Below are 25,200 nucleotides of genomic sequence, written 5' to 3'. Positions count from 1 at the left end.
TGTCAGTTTATCCTTCTATCCACCCATCCATTCATCCATCCACCTACCCATCCAATATTTACTAAGCGACATGTGCTCCTCATGGAAGATTTGCATCCTACCCAGCATTCCCTTCTTGCCCAAACCAAGTGCTACAAGGCTTGGTGGGGGGGCAGTCAGCATTCCAGCTCAGCCTGAGTGGAAATTTAGTTAACTCAGGAGGCATTTCTTGTGAGCCTACTATGTACTAAGCATGGCTAGGTGCTGAGGTTACAAATAATGTGTAGGACATGGTCTTTACCTTTATAAGCTTATTTTAGGTTAGGTAAGGAAATAACATGATTGCATGGATTATTTAGAGATCAGTTAATAGTTATACATACATGTTGAGATGAGGTCTTGCTACGTTGCCTAGGCTGGTCTTGGACTCCTGGGCTCAAGTGATCCTCCCACCTCTGCCTCATGAGTAGGTGAGATTACAAGTGCACACCACCACACCTGGCTACGAGCAGTTAATAGTTTACTCATTTATTTATTGCTGTCAGTTTATCCATCTATCCACCCATCCATCCATCCATCTGCCCATCCAATATTTACTAAGCAACTACTATGTTCTAACAGAATTGGTGCTGTGCTAGGTGCTATGGGAGAAATGTTAAGATGAAGTTCCTATGTATGCCCTTGTTAGTACATATGACAATAGTCTATAAACTGAATATAATAAAGTGTCAATGAATGGTACAGATTTTCATTACAAACAGCAGTCTTATAGGTGAAAGAGCCACCAAGATTAGCTATCATTAAAGATTTAATTGATGGAGTGGGGAAGTGAAGGGCACGAAAGTGGCGGAGTGAGAACTGAAATAAGCCAGAACTGCAGCAGGAAGACCTGAGCATAGTTACAGCTGCTGCACTGAGGGGAGTCCTGACATGAATGACAGAGAAGTCGCAGTCATCTCTCCTTGGAGCCTGTTAGGGCTGGAACAGATCTTTATTTGTCTGGAATGCTTAAGACCTCTGTTCCCCTCTGGATGCTCTTCCAGCTCGGGGATTCTAAGCACGCAGTTTTGGAGAAGTGGGAACAAGTCTAGGAGGCTATGGTTGCTGCTGCTGCTTTCTTATATCTTTATTCTCCTTCTCATCTTCCTGCCCACCCCTCCTGCCTTGCCATTTTTCTATTAATGTTTCTTATGTGTCTTTAATCTATAGTAATGCCACTCCCCATTTTTATGCCTTTGATTTGTTGGGGAAGCTGGGTTATTTGTGCTGTAGAATGTCATGAATTCTGGATTTGACTAGCAGCTACCTTATGGTATTGCATAATGTGTTCCTCTATCCCCTGTATTTCCAGTAGACTAGAAGTTAGACCCAGGGGATTCATTACATTCAAGGTCAATGCAGTAGGGAGGCAAGAATACCTGATCAAGGGTGCCATGTGCGTCACACCCAGAGGCACATAATGTCCAGCTGTCCTCCTCCCTACCTACGTCCCTTCCTTCCTTCCTTCCTTCCTTCTTTCCCTCCCTCCCTCCCTCCCTCCTTCCCTCCTTCCTTCCTTCCCTCCTTCCTTTCTTTCCCTCTTTCTTTCCTTCCTTCCTTCCTTCTTTTCGTTCGTTCTTCTTTTTTTTTTTTTTTTTTTTGAGATGGAGTCTCGCTCTGTTGCCCAGGCTGGAGTGCAGTGGTGCAATCTTGGCTCACTGCAAGCTCCACCTCCCGGGTTCACACCATTCTCCTGCCTCAGCCTCTCGAGTAGCTGGGACTACAGGCGCCCGCCACGACACCCGGCTAATTTTTTGTGTTTTTAGTAGAGACGTGGTTTCACTGTGTTAGCCAGGATGGTCTCGATCTCCTGACCTCGTGATCCGCCCACCTTTGCCTCCAAAAGTGCTGGGATTGCTGGCGTGAGCCACCGCGCCCGGCTTCGTTCTTCTTTTTTTTGAGTCTCGCTCTGTGACCAGGTTGGAGTGCAGTGGCACGATCTTGGCTGATTGTAGCCTCGTACTCCCTGGTTCAAGCGATTCTCCTGCCTCAGCCTCCTGAGTAGCTGGGATTGCAGGCACACGTCACCACACCCAGCTAATTTTTGTATTATTAGTAGAGACGGGATTTCACCATGTTGGCCAGGATGGTCTCAATCTCTTGACCTTGTGATCCACCCGCGTCGACCTCCCAAAGTGCTGGGATTACAGGCGTGAGCCACCACGCCTGGCCCAGCTATCCCACTTTGAGAGATAGGACTGATTCTGTGTTCAGATGAAGCAACCTATTTCTGCATTGTGAAGTTTACCCCATCAACAATTTATAGTTTTAATATTTATAAGTGTTTGTTGTCTAAGATTTAGTATGTCATTAGGAGTTTCAAAATTGTGACTTTTCTCTACTTCTATCATACTGATTGCATTTATTAACTGGAATTCTCCCGTAAGAAAGAACTTTCTCCCAACTGCTTTCAGTTACCCTGAAATAAAATTACTTTAGACAAAGTAGAATAAGTGCTTGATTTTTTCTTTTCCAGTTTTCGTAGCCATGAGTTGATGCTCCAGCAACTGTCAAGGACAGCGAAAGAGGTTTTTTGTTTTTAGCTTCATTATGAACTCATGGATTCTTATGTGTTTGATGTGTGTTGATTCATTGTAAACTTTATTTTTTTTTGATATTCAAGTTGTCCTCCCTGGGGTAAATGGGGGCTCTTTTAAGTTGGCTCTGGAGCCTGTTGGCATGGCCTCATGAGTCTTTCGTAGCTTTCTTGCTTTCTGAAACAATGAGGCATGCTGGGCTCACCCTGGGCATTGCCTGCCCTAGTCCTTGGATCTGCCATTTTGACAAAAGTCCCCCTACCTTTTAGTGAAAGTGGTATTTAGGCGGTATAATCTGGGTGCCAAGAATATTTATGGCTCCTGGGTTGCCATTGCCTTCAGACCTTTTTGGTGAACAGAGCTTAGAAATGCGTATTTTAAGAGAGGATAAAAACTCGTAAGTTTGTAGTGGTATTTCTGATTCAAATGAAATTACAGGACTTGACTTCTTTGATTTTTTGCTTGTATCATTTCTCTTCTAAGTTGAAAATTCTGGTTTCCTAACATAATTAACTACTTATTTGCTTTATCTTGCAATATACCTGTAATAGTTTCAAAACTAACCTGTAATCCTAGCACTTCGGGAGGCCAAGGTGGGTGGATTACCTGAGGTTGGGAGTTAAAGACCAGCTGGCCAACATGGTGAAACCCCATCTCTACTAAAAAATACAAAAAATTAGTTGGGTGTGGTGGTGCGCACCTGTAATTCCAGCTACTCTGGAGGCTGAAGCAGGAGAATCGCTCGAATCCAGGAGGTGGAGGTTGCAGTGAGCCGAGATTGTGCCATTGCACTCTGGCCTGGGCTAAAGAGTGAGACTTTGTCTCAAAAAATAAATAAATACATAAAATTTCCTTTCAGTTCTTCTGGTCCTAAAAAAAAAAACCTCATTGGGGGATATTTGTGTAAATACTAGGTTTTGAAGTCATTTGAAATAACTGTTATAATTATGATATATCTTATAATTATTATAAATAATAATTATGTGCCACTGACGATATCTAGTTAATATTTCAATTTGTTTTCCATTTTTAGGGATTGCTTTTTATTTCTTTTAAATTTTAAAATTATTATGGTGTAAAACACTCAAATGATTTTAAACCCCAAATTATAAAACAAGACATATTCCCAGGAGTCTTACTCTGTGTTTTCTCTACCTTATTCCTTCCTCCACCCTATAATTTATATATGTGAGTATACATAATATATTTTATATATTATAAAATATATAATATATAAATAAAAAAAATATATATATATATATATATAGAGAGAGAGAGAGAGAGAGAGGGTCTTGCTCTGTCACCCAGGCTGAAGTGCAGTGGTGCAACCTCAACTAACTTCAGCCTCCACCCCCTAGGCTCAGACAATCCTCCCTCTCAGCCTCCTGAGTAGCTGGAACTACAGACATATGCCACCACATCCAGCTAATTTTTGTATGTTTTTGTAGAGACAAGGTTTCATCATGTTACCCATGCCGGTCTGGAGCTTCTGAACTCAACCAATCTGCCCGCCTCAGCCTCCCAAAGTGCTGGGATTACAGGCATCAGCCACCGTGCCCAGCCTTTATAATTTTTATTAGTTTTTCTCTTTTTGAAAATATAACTGAATTTTATACATGTATATTTCTTCCCATTTCTCATAGAAAGGAAGCATATTATGAATTATATTTTAAATTGTTCTTTCTCATTTAACAATATTTGATGGAGATTATTCTGTATCAGTGTGTAGAGATCTGCCTTATTCTTTCTTATAGCTGCATAGTACTCCATTGCATGGCAGCACCATAGTTTTGTTTCAACAAGTCCCTTATTGGTGGACATTTGAGTTGCTTCAGCCTTTTGCTATTACTAATTGCAGTAACAAACAGCCGTATGCGTCTGTCATTCTGTGGTCTTGCCAGTGTGTCTTTGGGATAGATTCCTAGAAGTGAGATTCTGGGTCAAATTGTAAATACACGTTTACTCTTGCTGAGTATTGCTAAACAATTCTTCTCCATAGGGATGGTAACATTTTCCTGCAGGCCTTTTAATAGAACAAGGGGTCTCATTCAATAAGTTCATTATACAGAAGCTAGAAGACTGAGAAGATGTATGATAATGGTTTCAAAATGTTTGAACTGCTATTATGACATTCACAGGGTGGAGACCCGTTTTGCATAACCTTGGAGGGCATACTTGGGATTAATTTCAAAACTGTCATTAAGTCCCATGATGAAACAGCTTCCTTAGCTCCTCATTCCAACAAAAGGATGTCCGAGCATTGTCTGTGGCGTGCATCCCAGACTTCCCACGTTTCCCTTTCAACCAACCTTTTTCATCTGTTTTCCCACATCTCTACCAGAGCCTATCGTTCTTCCCAATAGGATCCCTTGTCTCTCAAACATATCCCATGCTCTGTGTCCCAGAGTCTTTGCTTGTTATGTTCCTAGTCACTTGTGGGCAAGGGGACACGCGTTCATAGCCCCTGCCCAATTTGCTCGTAAGTGAGCAGAGGGCTAGATGAGGATGGGCTCCAAGTCCAAGGACATTACTGGGTCTGGGCATGTGGGTACAGCTTCTCGGTGACATAGGAAGGAGTGAAGTGCAGTTAAGGCAGGAAGAAGGGAGACCAAGGCAGCCAGCGTGTTGTATTCAAGTCTGTGGGACCATGAAGGCCTCACGAGGGGCCACCCCTGAGAGACTGGGCATAGCTTTTCTAAGGCTGGTGGGCAGGGAAAGGAGGAGGACGAAATCTGCTTTATAAGCAGCCCTGCATATGGGCGGAGACCACATTTGGTTTTATTTATTGCCACATTCTCAGCACCTAGAGCGGCTTCTGTGTAGTAGGTGCTAACTCACCGCTTGTTTCCATGAAACAAATGAGTTCACTCACGAAAACTTATGTCTACAGGTGTGTGTCCACCGAAGCACCATCTACCCTGTGGGCCAGTTCTGGGAGGAGGGCTGCGATGTGTGCACCTGCACCGACATGGAGGATGTCGTGATGGGCCTCCGCGTGGCCCAGTGCTCCCAGAAGCCCTGTGAGGACAGCTGTCGGTCGGTGAGTGGGGCAGGGGCTGGGCATGCCTGCAGCTATCAGAGCGGGAAAGTAGAGGAGGGCATCTTAGGAAGGGTAAGAAAGTTTCTTTTTTTTTTCTTTTTTTTGAAATGGAGACTCGCTCTGTCGCCCAGGCTGGAGTGCAGTGGCACAGTCTCGGCTCACTGCAAACTCTGCCTCTCGGGTTCACGAGGAAGGGCAAGAAAGGTTCTTTAGTCACCTCTGGTTCAAGGCTAGGGGTGAGGAAGAGGGAGGCGGTTAGGTCTGGGTAAGAAGAAAAAGCATGAGCAAAGGATTTCTACGTCATCCTTCTGCAGTTCAGGCCTTGGCTAATGGTCACGTCTGTTGTATGGCCTTAAGTCTAAAGGACTGGTGGAGTAGGTTTGAGCAGAGATATGGGGAGGACTAAATGCCTAGAAAAGAGGACTTGAAGTTTTCCTTTTTCTTCCACCCTCATGTATCACCTTCGCCTGTCCCTAGAACAAATGTATGCTCTGAATTTTCTAGGATCGTCCTGGTTTCAGTTTACTCTGGTGTTTCCACATAGACTATTGATTTTCAGACCATGTTTATAATTTGAGGTACGGAAAACATGATCCCTGTTTCCCAAATCCAGTTCGTGGTGGCTGCCCCTGAGGCTCCTGTGTGTGCTGGGGTGCCCTATTCTTGCATGTTTAGGATGGATCAGACCGGAGAAAAAGGGAGCAACAGTCTGCAGGGAGGACTGTGAGTCAAATTCTGCTTGCTGGTTTAATGCGATTATTATTACTACATTATTATCAGCAGATAATGATGTTAAGACAAGAGGTGCCAGGGCAGGCGAGCACATCCATCTTGTGGTTGCTTTTGCAAATGTCAATGGCAGTGAAGGCAGAGTTCCTGAAGGTGTTTTCGAGGTGAATGGTTTGACGGAGGAGGGCCTGAGGGCAAATCCCGAAACCCAGGCCCTTCACCTGCTATTCTACCTGCATTTGGGTACTGAGAGCGAGTGGAGGTGCTCAGTACCTTTGGGAGAGGATGATGCTGTGGTATCCAGGTGTTCCTGTGGGAAACACTAAGTTTTGGAAACCCTTTGGTTTTCTTCTCCTCTCACAGGCCATCTGAGGCCAGGGAAATAACTTGCTGTCAAATAAAGAGAGTGCTGCTCAGAGGTCATTTTTAGAAAATTGACAAACAATATATTTCGTGTTTCAGTGGGGAGTTTTGCTTGCAAAGAATAGAACCCATTCAGGCTAGCTACAATAAAAGGGGATTTGTAGAAAAGATACAGGAGGATCTCTCAGACAGGAAGTGCAGGATTTGTAGGTGGGCACCATAGTCCTACAGCATGTCTCTCCATTTGTCCTAAGAGCCGATATTTCTGTCTGTCTGCTCCAGCTCCTCACTGCAGACCAGCTTCCTCTGTGCAGAAGTTTTGCTTTCTCACACATTTTGTTTACACACAGCTTTGTTAAATCTCACTTCAACTCCACACAGCTTTTCAGATCCATGGTTCATCCCTGTCCAATCTGACTTAGTTGGTCTTTGTGTTTCACGGATCACCTTCTCAAGAGGCAAGTTGACAGGCCCAGCTCAGCCCTTGGATCAGGTCCGCTGTCCAGTTCATGCTCTGGTCCAGTCAACTATTGGGGGAGCTGCAGGTCCTGGGGTATAATCCTGGCTGCATAGAAAAGCTGGGGGCAGTTTCAAAAAGAAGATGAGTAGGGAGGTCAGGGCAGGAGTGGAGGAGGAACCATGTCTAGAACTCTTGACCATGTGATTGCTCTAGGGAATCGAGTGCCCTGTCTTAGAGGCTGAATGTTCACATCTTCTGGGGAGGAGAAGGGAGCCTCATGGTTTAAAATCTCAGGGGACATGGGAGGCTGGGTTTCGATCTCTACTGTGTTGAGTGAGGTGGGAGCTTAAGTAAGTTACAGATGTAACTTCAGACTTCATTCTGCAAAGAGGGTAGTATTGTTAGCATTATTAGCTCTGGTCCGACGTCAGAGGCACTTGGGCTCATATATGCTGGTCCATGTGTTGTCTAGGTTGTGACAGAAAAGAAAGAACAACACTACCATCATCACCCTGAAGCCACAGTCTGCAGAAACACACTTTCCCCAAGCTCCTCCATAGTTCTCTGCTCTTCATGTCAGAGGAATGGTGGCAGGCAAGCAGGGGCATTGGCGGCTTCTCAGGAATGTTCCAAGTGGGCCTCAGGCGATGGCCTTGCTTCCATGTCCATAGTGAGAGGAGGCCTGCACCTCTGTACAAGCCTTTGAGGGGATTTTCCATGAAGCCTGATGGCCATCTGACTCCTCACCCGTAGGCTCCTGAATCAGGCTCAGTCAAGGTGTAGGAACTGTGTTCTGAGAAGCCGAAGGAAGTCCATTAGATATTATTTACTCTGTGATACTCCTCAGGAGGAAGAAGAGGGAGGGCTGTTCTTCTCAGTATCAGACAGGAAACAGGGCCACCCCAGGGAATGGGGTTGGCCAGAACCCCTGTAGCTCACATGAAGCCTGTGGACACTGGAGGGTCCTGACCCGAGCCCAGAGCCCGTCCTGTTAGGCTGGTACAACCCGCAACTCCAGTGTTGCAAGGGCCAGTCTGACCCAGGAAGTCAGCTTTTCAAACTGTGCTCCTCAGATTGCCTCAGAGGGGACAAGTGACCAGAGCTTGGCATCTACCACCTCCATTTCAGTTATAGCAATTGTGCTTAAAGGATTAGTGCTGCTAGATACATTCATAATTTATTTTTCAGTGCATATGTTTTCAGGTTGGGTGGCTAGTAGACCTACTTAGTTTCATTCTTATTTGGGAAACCAATGAAAACAGGATGGAGAAGAGAGCCAGGAGAAGGGCCTGGGATGTGTATTTTGATACAAGATATCAAATGTCGATATAAGCGAGGGAATTTGTTGGAGGAAGGGAAAATAAAGAATTGAAAAATATAGGTTGGACCCTGGTTGTGCAGCCAGAAAACAGGGTTGCTGTGGGGTATGGAGGGGAATCTTAGAAAGATGGAAATTTGGAGGGATGGCTAAAAGTGTCTGGGTTTGAGAAGCTAGTGGGGCTGTGGGAACAGGCATCTGGCCTGGGAGCCATCCATAATATTGACACTGTTTGCCCATGGTGAGAGGCAACAGGAAACAAAAATAATACGCGAATCTCGATCATTCAGCCTTCTAGAGAGGCGCACGAGAATGACAGCAGATCCCTAAAGGTTTTAATTACTGTCTTCTGTGTTCTTTGAGTCTTTGTTTCTGACCCCCTGAGACCTTGTTTTTTTTCTTTAATGGCATTTTGAATGTTCTGCTGTATCGTGGAGGGTGTGTACACAGATTGAGGCATCCTAATTCGTTGTCTCCTCCATAGTACCTAGTACATCATAGGTGCACAGTAAATGACTAGGATCTCGGCTGATAAAAGCCTGGAGACAGCTCACTGCACACTGCTGGGAGGTGGGCGGGGATATCAATAGGTCTCGTGGAGACGGAATGGGGTTGAGCCAAGTCTCAGGAGTGTTGAGACCGTCCAGAGAGAGGCACACGTGTTGTGCATCTTCAGATTCGGCCCTGCTCGGGAGAGTGCTTGGGGAGCAGAGCAGGCTGCCATGCACACCCGTCCTGAACAGCTATGGTTACTCTTTCTCTCTTAAGGACACAGCTCCAAGATGGAACGTAGTCCTGGGTTCTTTTCTCTTGGCTCCTGGGACAAACACATTGTCATTGCTTTGACTGTTCTTTGTATAGACTTTTCAGTCCATGTTCATGATGCTTTAGCCAGATTGGAGGACCTTCTAGAGGCAAGATGGGCTGACAAACTCCCAGGATGCTGGTCTCCCTGGCATGCTTTCTGGGGAAGCTTTGTCTGTTGCTCTCTCATCTCACTTTTCTTTTGTAAAGAACACCGTACCCTATAAATTACTAGGTAAATGTCAAGTAACCTCTTGGGGAAGCCCAAATCTGCACGTTGGTGAGCAGTATTGGGATCGAGTGTTCGTCTAGTATGGGAGGCTAGCCCTGCGAGAGTGGAGACTGGATCCCAGTCATCCTGAGTGTGCCTCCCGGTCAGTGAGGGTCCCTAGAGTTGGCCATGGTAAGGGCCAGATTAGTAAGCTGCTGCTAAGGGAACTCTGGGCTGTCTTTAATGCTCCTATGGACTGGATCATGGTCTCTCTCAAAGTGGGATCTTTCAGGGGGCAGAATTATATCTCTGCAGCTGATGTAAGACTTCGTTTAGTGACCTAGTGGTTGCTGCTTCTTGGCATGGCCCTGAGGCTGTTTGACAACAAAGATGAAAATGCCCAGACCAGTGATCACTTGGCACAACCCCAGGGCTCAGTACGCAGGAGGCGTAGGTAAGAGCCCCTGTGTCTTTGCTGCTGGCCTCTCCTTACTGTTTTTTCTGCTTTTCCAGGGCTTCACTTACGTTCTGCATGAAGGCGAGTGCTGTGGAAGGTGCCTGCCATCTGCCTGTGAGGTGGTGACCGGCTCACCGCGGGGGGACTCCCAGTCTTCCTGGAAGAGTGTAGGTCCAGGCCCCCGGGACGGGGAGGAGGGCAGATTGGGGCCACTCCAGGGACCAGCATTGACCTTGGTTTCATCTCATTCCCTGCCCTTTGCTTTCCCCACTGGGCATTTCACCCAGCTGTTGGTGTTATCCAGATGCCAGCTGGGATGACCTGCCCCTTAGGAACTAGTTAAGATGGCCTCAGGCTTCCCATTTTGTAGATTTTGGGAGAAGCCCAGGGCCCTCCCGGGGGCATTCATGCTCTCTCATTCACCTGTGAATCTGAGGTGCTGTGGCTGAGGGGCTGGTTTTGGGATGGCCTCACCACCCCTCCAAAGTGCCACAGGCTGCAAGTACTGTTCTGGACCACATCAACCCAGGCAGGGTCCTCAGACCTTTTCACTGATTTCTACTGAAACCTCCTTGGTGGTTTTAGGGAGGTGGAAACCTTTACAACCCAGAAAAGGAACAGTATTTCCCACAGTCCCTCTGCTGTTTCTGCAGGTCTGGCTGGGGCATCTTGTCAGCCCCCCATTGCCCCACTCTTGTCCTCTCCTGGCTGGCTCACCCCCGCCAGTCCCTTCTTCTAACACAGAGCAGTTCAGCTGTCCCCCATGTGCTGCCAGGTTCTCTCTTAGACTCTGATGCTCATCAAGCCATTTTCTTAAACACAGAGGATTCCGTCTTTGGCGATTTTAGTCCAGATGCTAGGAGAATCACAGTTCTTTCAGTCTGGTCAGAAGGATAAGGTGGGTGGTGCCAAGTCCTGGCAGCCTTGGGAGCTGGTGCTGGGAGGAGGTGAACTGCCCATATGGGCCTTGCCTCTGTCTTCCCCAGCAAGACCAATGCGCTTCCCTTCGAGAGGAAGGCCAAAGGTCTGCTATCTTGTCCTGAGCCTTTCCCATCTCCTACCCAGGCCCATTGCCTTTCTCCTCCCCAGTGATAACAGAATGACTCACTGGGCTTTTTCAGGTGAGTTTCCACCTCCCCCTCTAGTCCGAGTTGCCTATGGGTTCTCTTTCCTGTGTTCTCCCCTCCCCACCTTTTAGTGCTTCTGCTCCCATGTGCCCTGGATGGAGGCAGGTTTTGTTTCTTCTCCCCAGGGTCAAGGTCCAGCTCAGATCAGGGGCTGCCCCATCCTGGTGGGGCTGAGAGCTGGTCCCTTTGCGCTCAGTATTCCTGCCCCTTTCCCCATCTCTCATCTCCCTTCAAGGCCCACCCCACCCTGCCCCTCATCAGTGTTTGTAAAGCATAAAGTGACCTGGGCTTCTCTCCTCTACCTCAAGTCTCCATCTTACCTAAAAGACTTGGGTGTTGGCAATGGCTTTGCTGCTGAACCATGTCAGGGGTCAGCGGGGGTGGTGGCAATGGGTCCTCTTAATGAGCCAGTGGCCGAGGCTCAGTGAGTGAGTAATCAGAGGAGGGAGAAGTCTGGAGGGTGGAATCAGGCCTGCAGTGGGAAGATTTGGCCACAGGGAGTCAGGAGTCGGGGGTGAAGAGAATGGCTGCAAGTGTTTGGCATTTTCTACACCTCATCTGGAAGGAGAAGAAATAAGCAGGCACCAGGAGAAGTAGGTCAGGGCCTGAGATGGCGGCAGAGGGCACCTAGTTACATATCTGGGTGCTGGCCGACACAGAGGGCACTCGGAGTGACATTTTCTGGGGAAGATCCTCCTGGTGACTTTTCTGAACCATGGTCTTGGGCTCTTTCAGTGCTTCTTGCCCATGGTGACAACCCTTGGGGTCAGGCTACCCATGTGCAGTCTTCGTGGACAGATTGCAGGGCTGCAGGGGTCCCAGGCCAGCCTTCCCAGGCTTCTGCCAGCTCCCTGTCTCCCCTTACCGTGGGAAGTGGCACCAGCCTGGGAAATGGGTTGAGCTTCCCGGCTGCACCTTCCCACTGATGGCCCACACTGCTGCTTCTTGGCCGGAGTGTCTGAGCTCAGCTCAAACCAATGCTGAGGAAGGGAGGGTGAGTCCCCTGGCTTCTCCAGGGTGCTTGCCTGGGTGCCTCAGTCAGGTGATTTTGACCCAAACTGTTTGAGTGGTGCTCACTGAGACGAGCCCCACTCATCCCCTCCGTGGGCCCTACCCTGTGGTGGGACTTACATGTTAAGCCAGGCTTCACGTCTAGAAATCACCTTCCTGAGAGTAGAGCACATTCCCATTGGGACCCTGGGCTCCAGCCCTGCCCCAGCTTGTTGGACTAACTCTGGTGCCCTGCAGGTCGGCTCCCAGTGGGCCTCCCCGGAGAACCCCTGCCTCATCAGTGAGTGTGTCCGAGTGAAGGAGGAGGTCTTTATACAACAAAGGAACGTCTCCTGCCCCCAGTTGGAGGTCCCTGTCTGCCCCTCGGGCTTTCAGCTGAGCTGTAAGACCTCAGCGTGCTGCCCAAGCTGTCGCTGTGGTAAGGCATGCAGGCTGGGGCTGGGCTGGACCGGGCACCACCTTTAAGCCTCTCTTTCCACTTTTGGCTCCTGAATTCTTTGCCTTTTTAGCAACTTAGGGAAATGGATAGGACCGAAATCTTCCCATCTGCTCCTACTGCTTTTATGAGAAAGCAAATAAAATGGGAAAACCATAGGAATTTCCTGAAGATCACTACATGGCAAGACTGGGATTTGGCCCTAGGCTTCTCTGATTTGGAGACCACCTTTGTAATGCTGTGACATTTCACCCAGGGGAAGGCGTTCAACTTGCCACCCCAACGCTGCCAACAAACAAAAAAATGGCAACAACAACAAAAACTAGTTCTTTCTACCATATCCTGCTCTGAATTTTATTTGTTTGTTTGTTTGTTTGAGGCAGATTCTCACTCTGGAGTGACTGGCGCTATCTCTGGATAGGCTAGAGTGCAGTGGCACTATTTTGGTTCACTGCAACCTTGGCCTCCTGGGTTCAAGCACTTTTCCTGCCTCAGCCTCCGAGTAGCTGGGATTACAGGCGTGCGCCACCATGCTTGGCTAATTTTTGTATTTCTAGTAGAGATGTGGTTTTGCTATGTTGGCTGGGCTGGTCTTGAACTCCTGACCTCAAGTGATCTGCCCACCTCGGCCTCCCTGAGTGCTGGGATTACAGGCATGAGCCACTGTGCCTGGCCACTGAATTCTTGAACTGAAAATTTCAAGAGTAGCGTTTCATTGTTTCATAAACCCAAACATCCTCCCATTCATCCCATCTCTTAAATGTAAATTCACATAAGCAAGCGCTGTCGCTTGGAGAACGTACGGGGCTCTTCTCATTGTGGGCTGCATGGGGAAGGGAGGCCGCTGTGGGCTCCAGCAGTAGGACCCCCCAGCGCTGGGTTGTGGGGTGGGGGGAAAGGGCCGACCGATACAGGAGGGAGGCCCAGACATGGAGGAGGAGCCCCAAAGAGAGCAGCCTGCTCGCCGGTCTCACCAGGGTGTGTTTTGCCCACTCTCACTCTGCACTTTTCTCTCCCCCAGAGCGCATGGAGGCCTGCATGCTCAATGGCACTGTCATTGGGGTGAGCCGCTGCCCTCTTCTCCAGAGCAAGTGGTGGGGACAGGGAAGGGGGTACTGTGGGAAGGGGAGCAGGCAAGTCATTGTAAAGCAGAAATGAAGGAAACCAGAGAGACCTAACCCCAGCTTTCCACTGCCTGTGGGACGTGCCTGGCATCATGGAGCCCAGGCTAGGACCATCTTCCTGACTCTCCGGGCCTGTCTCACACTCACTTCCTGGCCCCCACCTCAGGCACCTGTGCATTTCTTCTGTGCGCAGAGAAGCACTCTGAAGTCATTGTGCACGTTTTAGTTTGTCTCCTCTGCCACTACCTGGGCTGCCTCTTTGGCATGAAAGTTCTCACTCTTACCATCTCGATACTGGAGGTGGGAGGACAGGAAGGCAGTGGGCCATAGGAGACAGGAGGAGCAGCAGAGCGATGGCTCGTGGGAGCTATGGGTGGGTGGGCAGGAGACAGGGTATGGGAGTGAGGTGAGTGGGGGGTTGGGGGATGCTGGGGGGCCTGACCCTGGTGTCTCTGCTTCCAGCCCGGGAAGACTGTGATGATCGATGTGTGCACGACCTGCCGCTGCATGGTGCAGGTGGGGGTCATCTCTGGATTCAAGCTGGAGTGCAGGAAGACCACCTGCAACCCCTGCCCCCTGGTAAGAGAGGCTCAATGGGGACCGAGGGCATGGATTGGACACTTGTGGGACCCAGGCAGTGGGACCTCACTGCGGTCTTTAAATAAATAAATCTTTCATAATTTTCTGATTATAAACAATAATTGACAATAATAAAGAAGAGACTAAAAGTCACCCACCCAAATTGCATGCCTCAGAAATAATTATAATTTTAGTTTTATAAGTTGCAAACATTTTCTTCCTGATTTTTCAAAATAAACACAGTATTTGCCAGGCTTATGATACTATGTTTACAGTTCTGTATCCCTTTATATATTTTAAGAAACAGCACCACCGTTCTTTGAAAATATTAAAAATTAGTCAACAAATATTTATCAGACACCTCCTATGTGCAAGGCTCTACACAACATTCCTTTGAATGGATGTGCCTCATGTATACAACCAAGCTATTATTGCGGGACATTTGGATGGTTTCAAATATTTCACCCTGTTTTTGACAGGCCATGCTGATGATGCTTGTTCTGAATACTTCCTTGAGGTGGTTCTAAGAGTTGGACTCCTTGTTCCTAGTTTGGGAGATGAAACTGGCATTCCGTGGGTTTCAGCTGTGACTTTTAGTAACATCTCACTGGGAAGTTTTGAGCCCATGGCAGCAGGGCAGGGCCTGCAGCTCAGGAGGGGCCTTGGCTTCTTCCTCAAGCTCCCTTCTCGATGTGGGGCTTCTGCTGTTTTAGAAAATGCCATTGGTCAGAGGAGTTTCTTGTGAGCTAGATGCATGAACTATGGCAATGGCTTTCTCAGAGGGTACAGGGAAGTGCTTGTCTCCCTCAGCTCGGTGAGACAGTCAGGGGGCTGCAGCAAGGTGGAGAGGAGCCTCTTATAAGCAGGCAGCACAGTGGCCAGAGGGGAGGGGGTGGGGGCCAAGAGGTCGTGCAGGTGCGTTTTACACTGTTGAGGACAAGGGACAGGTAGATGTTCTACATCTGTGTTCTTCATGGCAATTAGAGGTATCATGCTCAAAGTACGGGCTTAATAAAAGAAGTATGGAGCGGATGGGTCTGTAGGAGACACAGCTGTTTCTGAGAGAATGATTCAGAGAGAGCATTCCTTAATTAGGAAGAAGGTAAGTATGTGGTTTTCCTTTTGCTTATTTTTTAAAAATCCCAGTTGATGTTTTAGGATTTGGGGCCCAGTTGTGTGCACACGTGTGTGTGTGCGTGTGTGTGTGTGTGTATTGTGTAACAACCCTTCTAGAACACATCTGGGCTTCCATATGGAATGAAACAATGCTGCCTGGAGTCGTGTGGCATCCCTTTTTCCTGGGATGTCCACTGAAGTCCAATCAGGGCAGTCAGGAGACAGCAGGCCGCCCACCTCAATGCCAGCCTGTGGAGACGGCACTGCAGCCTGCTCTCTGGAGGGCAGGCCCGCTCACTCCCTGCAGTGCCCTCTGGTGTTCAGAGGGAGCCACAGCCGCTTCCTCCGTATCTGGAGAAATCCACCTTTAGAATCCAGTCTCAGATGTAGGTTTCCAAATACTCAAAAATCCATGGCCCCATTTGGCCTGTGTATTCTTCTTTTTCTCCAGAATTCTGGTATCTCCCAGGGGAGTGCAAGCCACCTCCTCTCTCTTGAGATCCCTTAGATTCGCCCTCCCTCTATGCATCTCTCAAGCCTTGCTGAATCCGGCCTCTGCTGATCCCGTTCTAGCTCAGCGTCCTCCTCTAGTTTTACTATGTCTTCTGCCACGAAGGGTCTCTGGGACACCTCCTGGGTTGGGGGTAGCTGTGGTGAATTAGGTCTAGGTAGGTCGGCTTGAACTGTCCACGTTGGGCTGAAGTGCCAGCATTGCCCGAGATGTGAGTCTTCCGTTGCCTCCCAGGGAAGCCAGTGCTCTTACCTAAAGGGAGAGCAGCAGGAGGCAGTTTGTGCTGACGAGTGGTTGAGATGAGGCTTGACAGCTGACCGCTCAAAGAAAGCATGAGGAAGAGAGGTCACTCTGCTGTGGAACCCTGGAAAGGCATCCCAGAGGAGGGCAACCCTGAGTGGACCTTGAGCAATGAATGGGTTGAATGTCGAATAGACTTTCCAGGGAAGGGCATGGTGAATGAATAACCGGCAGCCAGAAGCCGGGGTGAGAAAAGGGAAACACGGGGAGATGGATGGGAGGGCTGCGAGCAGTCGATGAAATACATGGAAAGGGGCCCTGAGGGGTGTGCAAGGCAGTTTTAGGAGGACAACTGTGTGAGGAAAGCAGGACTAATTGGCTGCTCAGACCTAAACAAGTGAACTCTGGGGCTGGCTGGGAACTTGCTCAGCAGGAGGAGGAAGAGGCTGCTCCTGAGAAGGATGTTTCCTGCAGTGATCAAATGTTCTGGGGAAAACCCAAAGGGCAGCTCTGCCCTCCCCTTGAACGGGGGAATGTGGAACACATACCCCCAGCCAGCAGCAGCCAGGAAATCCAGCAGTGCCCAAACAAGTCCTGTTCATCGTGTGCAGCTGTGGTCTGGACCTGCCGGGTAGGAGACATGCTGCAGAGCAGGCCGTTTCCTCCATTCACTTCCATGCTCTCTCCTCCCTCCCTTGCTTCTTCCAAGCCCCTGCCACACCCTTAACACTGTTGCCCCCTTTGGCTTATTTTCTGCCTCCTTTCCCTTTTCTTCCAAATCTTTCTTCTCGCATAACTGCCCTCCACCTTTCCTTTTCTTGGCCTAACTTTGCCGTCTGCCTCCTGCTGTGTGGATTTTGCCTCCCTGACTGCCCTGTCCTCACTGGCTTTTCCTTCTGCCTGCTGCTGAAGACACGTCAAGTTCATGGCTTGATTTGTGAGAGCAAATGGTTTAAATTAATCTCTGAGCAAGCTTACTGACTCCTAACCTTGATCTTAGGACAGGTCGTCTGTCTGGGTGCTCCAAATTGACTTGGTGATTCACAATAGAAAAGCCTCGGGACCCCAATGAATGGATCTCTGAATGGTGGTCACTAAATGTGGCCAAATGAGAAAAAGAATGACAACAGAGTTGGTTTCTCACAAAGCTAAATTGATTCTTTAAAAAATTCTGGGATTATGTGATTACGTTCTTTCTGTTTTTCGGGGGTACGAAGGTGGAAAGGGTCAAAAGAACTATAATTTTTTTTTCTTCTGAAAGCAACGCTAATAATAATTTTTAGGGAATGATGAGACAGTAGATGGTAGCTTGGTAGCTTTTTGTATGTATGTATGCATGTTTGTATGTATGTATGTATGTATGTATGTATGTATTTATTTACTTTTAGACAGAGTCTCTCTCTGTCGCCCAGGCTGGAGTGCAGTGGCGCGATCTCGGCTCACTGCAAGCCCCGCCTCCCAGGTTCACGCCATTCTCCTGCCTCAGCCTCCAGAGTAGCTGGGACTACAGGCGCCCACCGCCATGCCCAGCTAATTTTTTTCTTTTTTTTGTATTTTTAGTAGAGACGGGGTTTCACCGTGTTAACCAGGGTGGTCTCAATCTCCTGACCTTGTGATCCACCCACCTTGGCCTCCCAAAGTGCTGGGATTACAGGCATGAGCCACTGCGCCTGGCTGCTTTTTGGTTTTTATTTTATTAAAATTGTTTAAAACACTCTTACTTTGCAGAATAAAAAGTTGCCAGCCCTGTTTTTCTCCCAGTCCTGTGTCTTGAAGCTGCTTCTTTGTCCGATGCAGATATAAATAAGGCTCTCTTACCTTATGCGGCTTCAACAAGTCCCTAGCTGCACTGAGCTATGATTGCACCACTTGCCCTCCAGCCTGGGTGACGGAGCGAGACCTTGTCTCAAAAACGAAACAAAACTAAACAAAACAAACAAGAAAACAAGTTCCTAGCTTAACTTATCTCCTCTGTGAGTGTAGGGGTGCCAATTAGGGGCCAGATGCTGGGGATACAAGAGAACAGCAGAGACACAATTTGCAACTTACCATGCTTCTCAGGGAGAAGTTTTTTCCAGCATTCTATGGGAGTTCCAGTTACTTCCTCACCAATGCTTGGTATTGTCATGCTTTTCAATTTTAGCCATTGTGAAGTGATATCTTCTAGCATTTTTTCCTTACTGCTTCTCTAATTTCAGAATCTTCTAGTATTTTAAATTTGCATTTCTCTGTTGGCTAATGATGTGGAGCATCTTACATACTTATTGGCCATATCATCTTTTGTGATGTATTTGTTCAAGCTTTCGGCCATTTTTAAACTGGGTTGTTTGCCCTTTAATGATTGATTATGAGTTTTTTTCTGTGTTTTGGATACTAGTCCTTTATAAGGTATCTAATGAAATATTTTCTTTCAGCCAGGGGCTCAGCTTTTATTTTTCTTAATTGTGTCTTTTGAAGATCAGAAGTTTAATTTTGATAAAATTCAGTTTATAGATGTTTTTCTTTTATGGTTAGTGCTTTTTATGTCCTGTTTAAGAAGTTTTTGTCCATTCTAAGGTCATGAAGATAGTATCCTATGTTTTCTTTTAGAAGCATTATAGTTTAGTTTCACATTTAGGTCTATGATCCATGAGGAATTAAATTTTAAATGTGGTATAAAGTAGGGGTCTCCCATATGGCCATCCAGTGGGTCCAGCACCATTTGTTGAAAGATGATCCTTTCCTCATTGAATTATGTCGGTGCCTTTGTAAAAAATGAATTGCTGGCTGGGCATGCTGGCTCACGCCTGTAATCCCAGCACTTTGGGAGGCTGAGGCAGGTGGATCACCAGGTCAAGAGATCGAGACCATCGTGGCTAACATGGTGAAACCCCTTCTCTACTAAAAATACAAAAATTAGCTGGGGGTGGTGGCAGGTGCCTGTAATCCCAGCTACTCAGGAGGCTGAGGCAGGAGAATCACTTGAACCCAGGGGGCAGAGGTTGCAGTGAGCCAAGATTGTGCCACTGTACTCCAGCCTGGTGACAGAGCGAGACTCTGTCTCAAAAAAAAAAAAGTGTATGTATGGATCAATTGCTAGGCTCCTTTTTTTCTGATCCTTTGTCTATCCTTATGGTCACACCACTGTCTTGATTACTGTAACTTTATGGTTAGCCTTGAAATTAGATAATTTAAGTTTTTCAACTTTGCTGTTTTTCAAGATTGTTTTGGGTATTTAATGTCCTTTCAATTTCTATATAAATTTAGAGTCATCCTGTTAATTTTTATTAAAAAAATGTTTAAAGTGTGCCAGATTATATTGAATCTATAGGTTAATCTGGAGAGAAAGGATGTCTAGACAATGTTGAGTTTTTCAATTTATGAACATAGTATATCTCTTCGATTATTTAGGTCTTGCTCTCAGTCTGTGCTGCTGTAACACAATACCTGAGGCTGGGTAATTTGTAAAGAACAGAAATTAATTTTTTCACTGTTCTGGAGGTTCAAGATTAAGGTACCAGCAGATTTGATGTCTGATGATGGCCTGTTCCTCATAGGCAGTGCTTTCTCATGGCATCCACATGTGGCAGAAGGTGGAAAGGCAAAAGGCACTAGGGCATTCCCTTTGACTTTTTTTTTTTTTAAATAACAGCACAAATTCACTCAGGAGAGTGGAGCCCTCATGACTTAAATCACTTAGGCCCCATCTCTTAATATCATCAGTTGGGAGTTTAAATCCCAACATAGGAATTTTGTAGGGACACACACATTCACATCTTAGCAGTCTCCTTTAATTTTTCTCTGCAATGATTTTTTTTTGTGTAGATGCACAAATTTTGTTACACTTATTACCTAGTATTTAAAGTTTTTGGACGATATTGCAAATCGAAGTTTTTTGAAATTTTATGTTTTGTTTGTTGCTTTTATAAAATTAGTTTTTATATTTTGATCTTGTATTCTTCAGCCTTGCTAAATTCACTTATTAGTTGTAGTAATAGTGTTGTTTTTTTTTTTTTTGAGGGGGCAGATTCCTAAGGATTTTCTTCATAAGCAGTTATGACACCTTCAAATAAAGACAGCTTTTAATTCTTCCTTTGAAATCTTTATACATTCTGTTTTGTTTTTCTTGCTTATCAAACTGGCTAATATAATCAGTACAATATTGAATATAACTGATGGGAATATTTTCTTTCTGATCTTAGAGGGAATTAATTCATTAAGTATGATATAGTTGTGTGTTCAACAGCAGCAGTGCCCAACCTTTTTGGTACCAGGGACCGGTTTCGTGGAAGACAGTTTTTCCATCGACTAGGGTCAGGGGGATGGTTTTGGGATGAGTCAAACGCATTATGTTTATTATGCACCTTATTTCTATTATTATTATATTGTAATATATAATGAAATAATTATATAACTCCCATAAGGTAGAATCAGTGGGAGCCCTGAGCTTGTTTTCCTGCAGCTAGATAGTCCCATCTAGGGGTGATGGGAGACAGTGACAGATCATCAGGCATTAGATTCCCATAAGGAGCACGCAACCTGGATCCCTCACATGTGCAGTTCACAGTAGGGTTTGGGCTCCTATGAGAATCTAATGCTGGCTGCTGATCTCACAGGAGGCAGAGCTCAGTTGGTAATGTGAGTGATGGGGAGTGGCTGTAGATACAGATGAAGCTTCACTCATTGGCCCGCTGCTCACCTCCTGCTGTGCAGCCCAGTTCCTAACAGGCCACAGACCGGACTGGTGCTGGGGCCCCCTGTCCTATAGCATATTGAAGAATTTCTCTTCTATTTTTTTAGTGCTGGGAGTTTCTACAATGAATTGGTTTTAAATTTTGTCAGACAGTTTTGCTGTGTATTTTAAGATGACCATATGGTTCCCCCTTAATTCTGTTAACATGAGGAATTGCATGGATTGATTTCAAATAGTGAGCCAACCTTTCATTCTTTTGATGAATCCCCTTTCTTCATGACGTGTTATCCTGTTTCACATCCAGTGCTAGATCTATTTGCTCATATTTTGTTAAAGATTTTAATGTTTATGTTAAGAGTGTTAGGTTTCTAATTTTCTTCTCTTTAATGCTTTTGTTAGATTTTGATGTCAGGGTTATGCTAGATCCAACAAAATATGGTGGTGTTTTCTAAAGAGCTTATATAAAATTGGTATTATTTCTTCCTAAAATGTTTGGCAGATTTCATCAGTGAAGCTTACTAGACTTGAAGCTTTCCATGTGGAAAAGATTTATATATAAAATTCAACTTTTGAAATAAAAAAACGGATTTTCTATTTCTTCTTGAATTAGTTTGGTAAATCAGTTTTTCATGGAACTTATCCGTGTATTTAAGCTGGTCAAACTTAGTTACACAAAGTTGTTTATAACATTTCCTTATTATACTTTTAATATCTGTGGAATCTGTAGTTGTAAACCTTCTATTATTTCTAATATTGATAATTTGTTTCTTTTTATTTTCTTGATTAATCTAGCTAGAGATTTTCTTATTTTGACTAATTTGTCTATTATATATTATTATTATATTATATATTATTATATTATTATTAATCTTTCAAAGATCCAACTTTTGCCTTTGTTGTTTTACTTTTTGTATTTTTCTTTTCTATTTTATTGATTTCTGCCCTTATTTTTATTATGTCTTGTCATTTAATGACTGGGTCTAATTTGCTCTTCTTTTACTAGCATCTTAATATGGAAGCTTAGCTCATGATTTTCTAATACAAAATTTAAAATATAAATTTTCCTTCAAGAACTGTTTTTGCTGTACTCCTCAGATTTTGATGTATTGTTTTTTATTACCTCTAATTAAAAATATTTATTTTTTGATCCATGGGTTATTTAAAAGTATTTTATTTAATTTCCAAATATGGTGGTGTGTTTTTCAATACTTTATTGTTGCTAATTTCAATATAATTTCATTATATTGAAATTGGTCATAGAATATAATCTCTAAGATTTCAAAATCTTGACATTTATTTACTTTTTTATCCAGTCTCTGTTTATCCATGTTTACATTTTTATGGCCCACAATTTGGTGTCTGTCTTTGTGAATATTCCGTGTGCATTTGAGAAGAATGTGTGCTCTGCAGTTCTGGAATGTAATAGTTTATTATTTCCAACTAGGTCATATTGGTTCTTACAGTTTTCCGAATCCTCTGTATCTTCATTTGTCTTTTTCCTACTTGTTTTAATCAATTACTGAGAGAACATAAAAAGCACTGACTAAGATTCTGGATTAGCCTATTTCTCCCTTTAGTTCTATCCATTTTTGCTTCATATATTATGAAGCTCTGTAGATGCATACATATTTAGCATTCTTATGTCCTGATGAATCTATTCTTTTGTCATTATCAAATAACCTCCTTTATTTTTTATTTATTTATTTTTTGAGATAGGATCTCACTGTGTTGCCCAGGCCTGGAGTGAAGTGGCACAATCATGGCTCACTACAGCCTTGACTTCCCACCTCAGCCTCCCACCTAGCTGGGACTAGAGGTGCGTGCCACCATGTCCAACTAATTTTTTGTGGAGATAGAGTTTTACTATGTTGCCCAGGCTGGTCATGAATTCCTGGGCTCAAGCGATCCTCCCACCTCAGCCTCCCAAAATGCTGGGATTACAGGTGTGAGCCACTGCACCCAGCCACCTCCTTTATTTTTGGTAACATTCCTCATCTTAAGCTGTCTCTAGTCCTATCTAAGCTTGGCAACAATGGACCAAGATAACAAACTAAGAATTACAGTCAGTTATTCACTCATTCAACATATATGGTATCTACTATCATTTATCCAAGCAGAGGGATCAAATTAGTGAAAGAAAACAGGTAAAAATCCTTTCCCTGCTTTCCCTAAGTGAAGAGTGATCTTTTATGTTTATTTATTTATTTTTTGAGACAGGGTCTCACTCTGTCTTCCAGGCTGGAGTGCAGTGGTATGATCATGGCTCACTGCAGCCTTGACTTCCTGGGCTCAGGTGATCCTCCCATCTCAGCCTCCCAGGTAGCTGAGACTACAGTCGTGCACCACCATGCCTAACTGATTTTTTGTATTTTTTGTAGAGATGGGGTTTTGCCATGTTTCACAGGCTGGTCACAAACTCTCGGGCTCAAGTGATCTTCCCGTCTGGGCTTCCCAAAGTGCTGATATTACGGGCATGAAGCCACCTCACTGGCCTTGTTTGGTATTAATACACCTATATCAACTTTCTTATTTTGACTAATTTGTCTGTTACATCTTTCTTCTCAACCTATCTATCTAAATTAAAAGTGCGTCTCTTGAAAACAACATACTAATTGAATTTTGCTTTTTAAAATCTAAAGGTGATAATCTCCATTTAATGTAATTATTGATATGGTTGGGGTTAAAGCTATTCTGTTATTCATTTTATCTGCTGTCTTCTTTGTTACTTGTTCTGTTGTTAATTCTTTCTTGTCTTTTGGCTCAACTGAGTTTTTCTTTTTTTTCTTATTTTTAGTACTATATCTCTTTATTGGCCTTTTCACTGTATTTCTTCATATTACTATTTTAGTGGTTGCTCTAGACTTATCACAGTACACTTTGATTGAATAATATAACATTTCATGTACAATGTACTTTTTCCATAATTTGTACATTTGTTGTCATACAGTTTACTCCTACATAAGAAGAGATAAATTCCACAAGGTATTGCTATTATTTTTGCTTTAAATAGTCATTTGTCTTATATAGAATTTAAAAAGTGAACTGAAAGTGATGATTTATATTTACCTACATATTTATAATTTTCAGTGCTCTTCCTTCTTATAAATCTGAATTTCCATATTATATCATTTCCCTTCAGCCTAAAGAACTTCTTTTAGTGCAGGGCTGGATGACAACACATTTCTAAGATTTCATTTATCTGAAAATGTCTCTATTCTGCCTTCATTTACTGAATATAGAATTCTAGGTTGACGGGTTTGTTTTTAAATTTCATCACTTTAAGTATGTTTCATAGTCTTTTGGCTTGTGTTATTTCTGATGACCAGTCAGCCACCATTTTTATTGTTGTTTTCCTGTATGCACTTCCCCCCTTCTATTGGATGCTTTAACAGTTTTTCTTTACTTTTCAGAAGCTTGAGTATATGCTTTTGTGTAATTTTCTTCCTACCTTTTCTATTTTGGATTCATAGTTTCCTGGATTTGTGGGTTGATTTTCTGATCAAATTGAGAAAAATTTCAGTTATTATTTCCTTAATTTTTTTCTGTTTCATTTTGTTTTACTGTCTTTCTGAAACTCTAATTACACGTACATTCACGTGTTGCTTAACAATGGGAATATGTTCTAAGAAATGCATCGTTAGGTGATTTTTTTTGTGCAAAGATCATGGAGTGCACATACGCAAATCCAGATGGTATGGTCTACTACACAACTAGGTTATGTGGTATAACCTGTTACTCCCAGGTGACAAACCTGTATGGCATGTTACTGTGCTGAATACTGTAGGCAACTGTAACACAATGATTAGCATTTGTATATCTAAACACATGTAAACATAGAAAAGGTACAGTAAAAAATATATAAAGGATAAAAATGACATACCTGTATAGGGCACTTACCAAGAATGGAGCTTATAGGACTGGAAGTTGCTCTCGGTGAGTCAGAGAGTGAGTGGTGGGTCAATGCGAAGACCTAGGACATTGCTATAGTCTATAAACATTGTACACTTAGGCTACCCTAAATTTACTACAAAATATTTTTCTTTCTTCAATAATAAATTAACTTTAGCTCACTGTAACTTTTTTCCTTGTAAAGTTTTAAAATTTTAAAAGCTTTTTGATTCTTGTAATAACACTTAGCTTAAAACACAAACACACTGTACAGCTGTACAAAAATATTTTTTCTTTATATCCTCATTCTACAAGCTTTTTCCTATTTTTGAAATTTTTAATTTGTTTAACTTCTTTTTTTTTTTTCGAGACAGGGTCTCATTCGTCACCCAGGCTGGAGTGCAGAGGCATTGTCATAGCTGATTGCAGCTTAAACTCCTGGGATCAACTGATCCTCCTGCCTCAGCCTCCCAAACAGGTGGAACTATAGGCATTTTTTTATCTTTAAACTTTTTTGTTAAAAATGAAAACTCAGCACGCACAGTAGTCTAGGCGTACA

General features: G+C 44.5%; 1 protein-coding gene across 1 annotated transcript in view; it reads left to right on the top strand.

Moving 5' to 3' along the window:
- The window catches only part of VWF (von Willebrand factor), a 176,120-nt gene that overhangs the window by 143,360 nt on the left and 7,560 nt on the right, over positions 1–25,200 (top strand). Inside the window, exons 43-47 of the mRNA XM_031016658.2 lie at positions 5,446–5,595; positions 9,994–10,104; positions 12,313–12,493; positions 13,533–13,573; positions 14,098–14,214. Coding sequence (XP_030872518.2) covers positions 5,446–5,595; positions 9,994–10,104; positions 12,313–12,493; positions 13,533–13,573; positions 14,098–14,214 — 600 coding nt within the window. The remainder of the gene's footprint in view (positions 1–5,445; positions 5,596–9,993; positions 10,105–12,312; positions 12,494–13,532; positions 13,574–14,097; positions 14,215–25,200) is intronic.

The sequence above is a fragment of the Gorilla gorilla genome, chromosome 10, assembly GCF_029281585.2.
Source record: "Gorilla gorilla gorilla isolate KB3781 chromosome 10, NHGRI_mGorGor1-v2.1_pri, whole genome shotgun sequence".
In the NCBI taxonomy this organism is placed as follows: Eukaryota; Metazoa; Chordata; class Mammalia; order Primates; family Hominidae; genus Gorilla; species Gorilla gorilla.
This window is presented reverse-complemented; position numbering and strand designations above follow the sequence as displayed.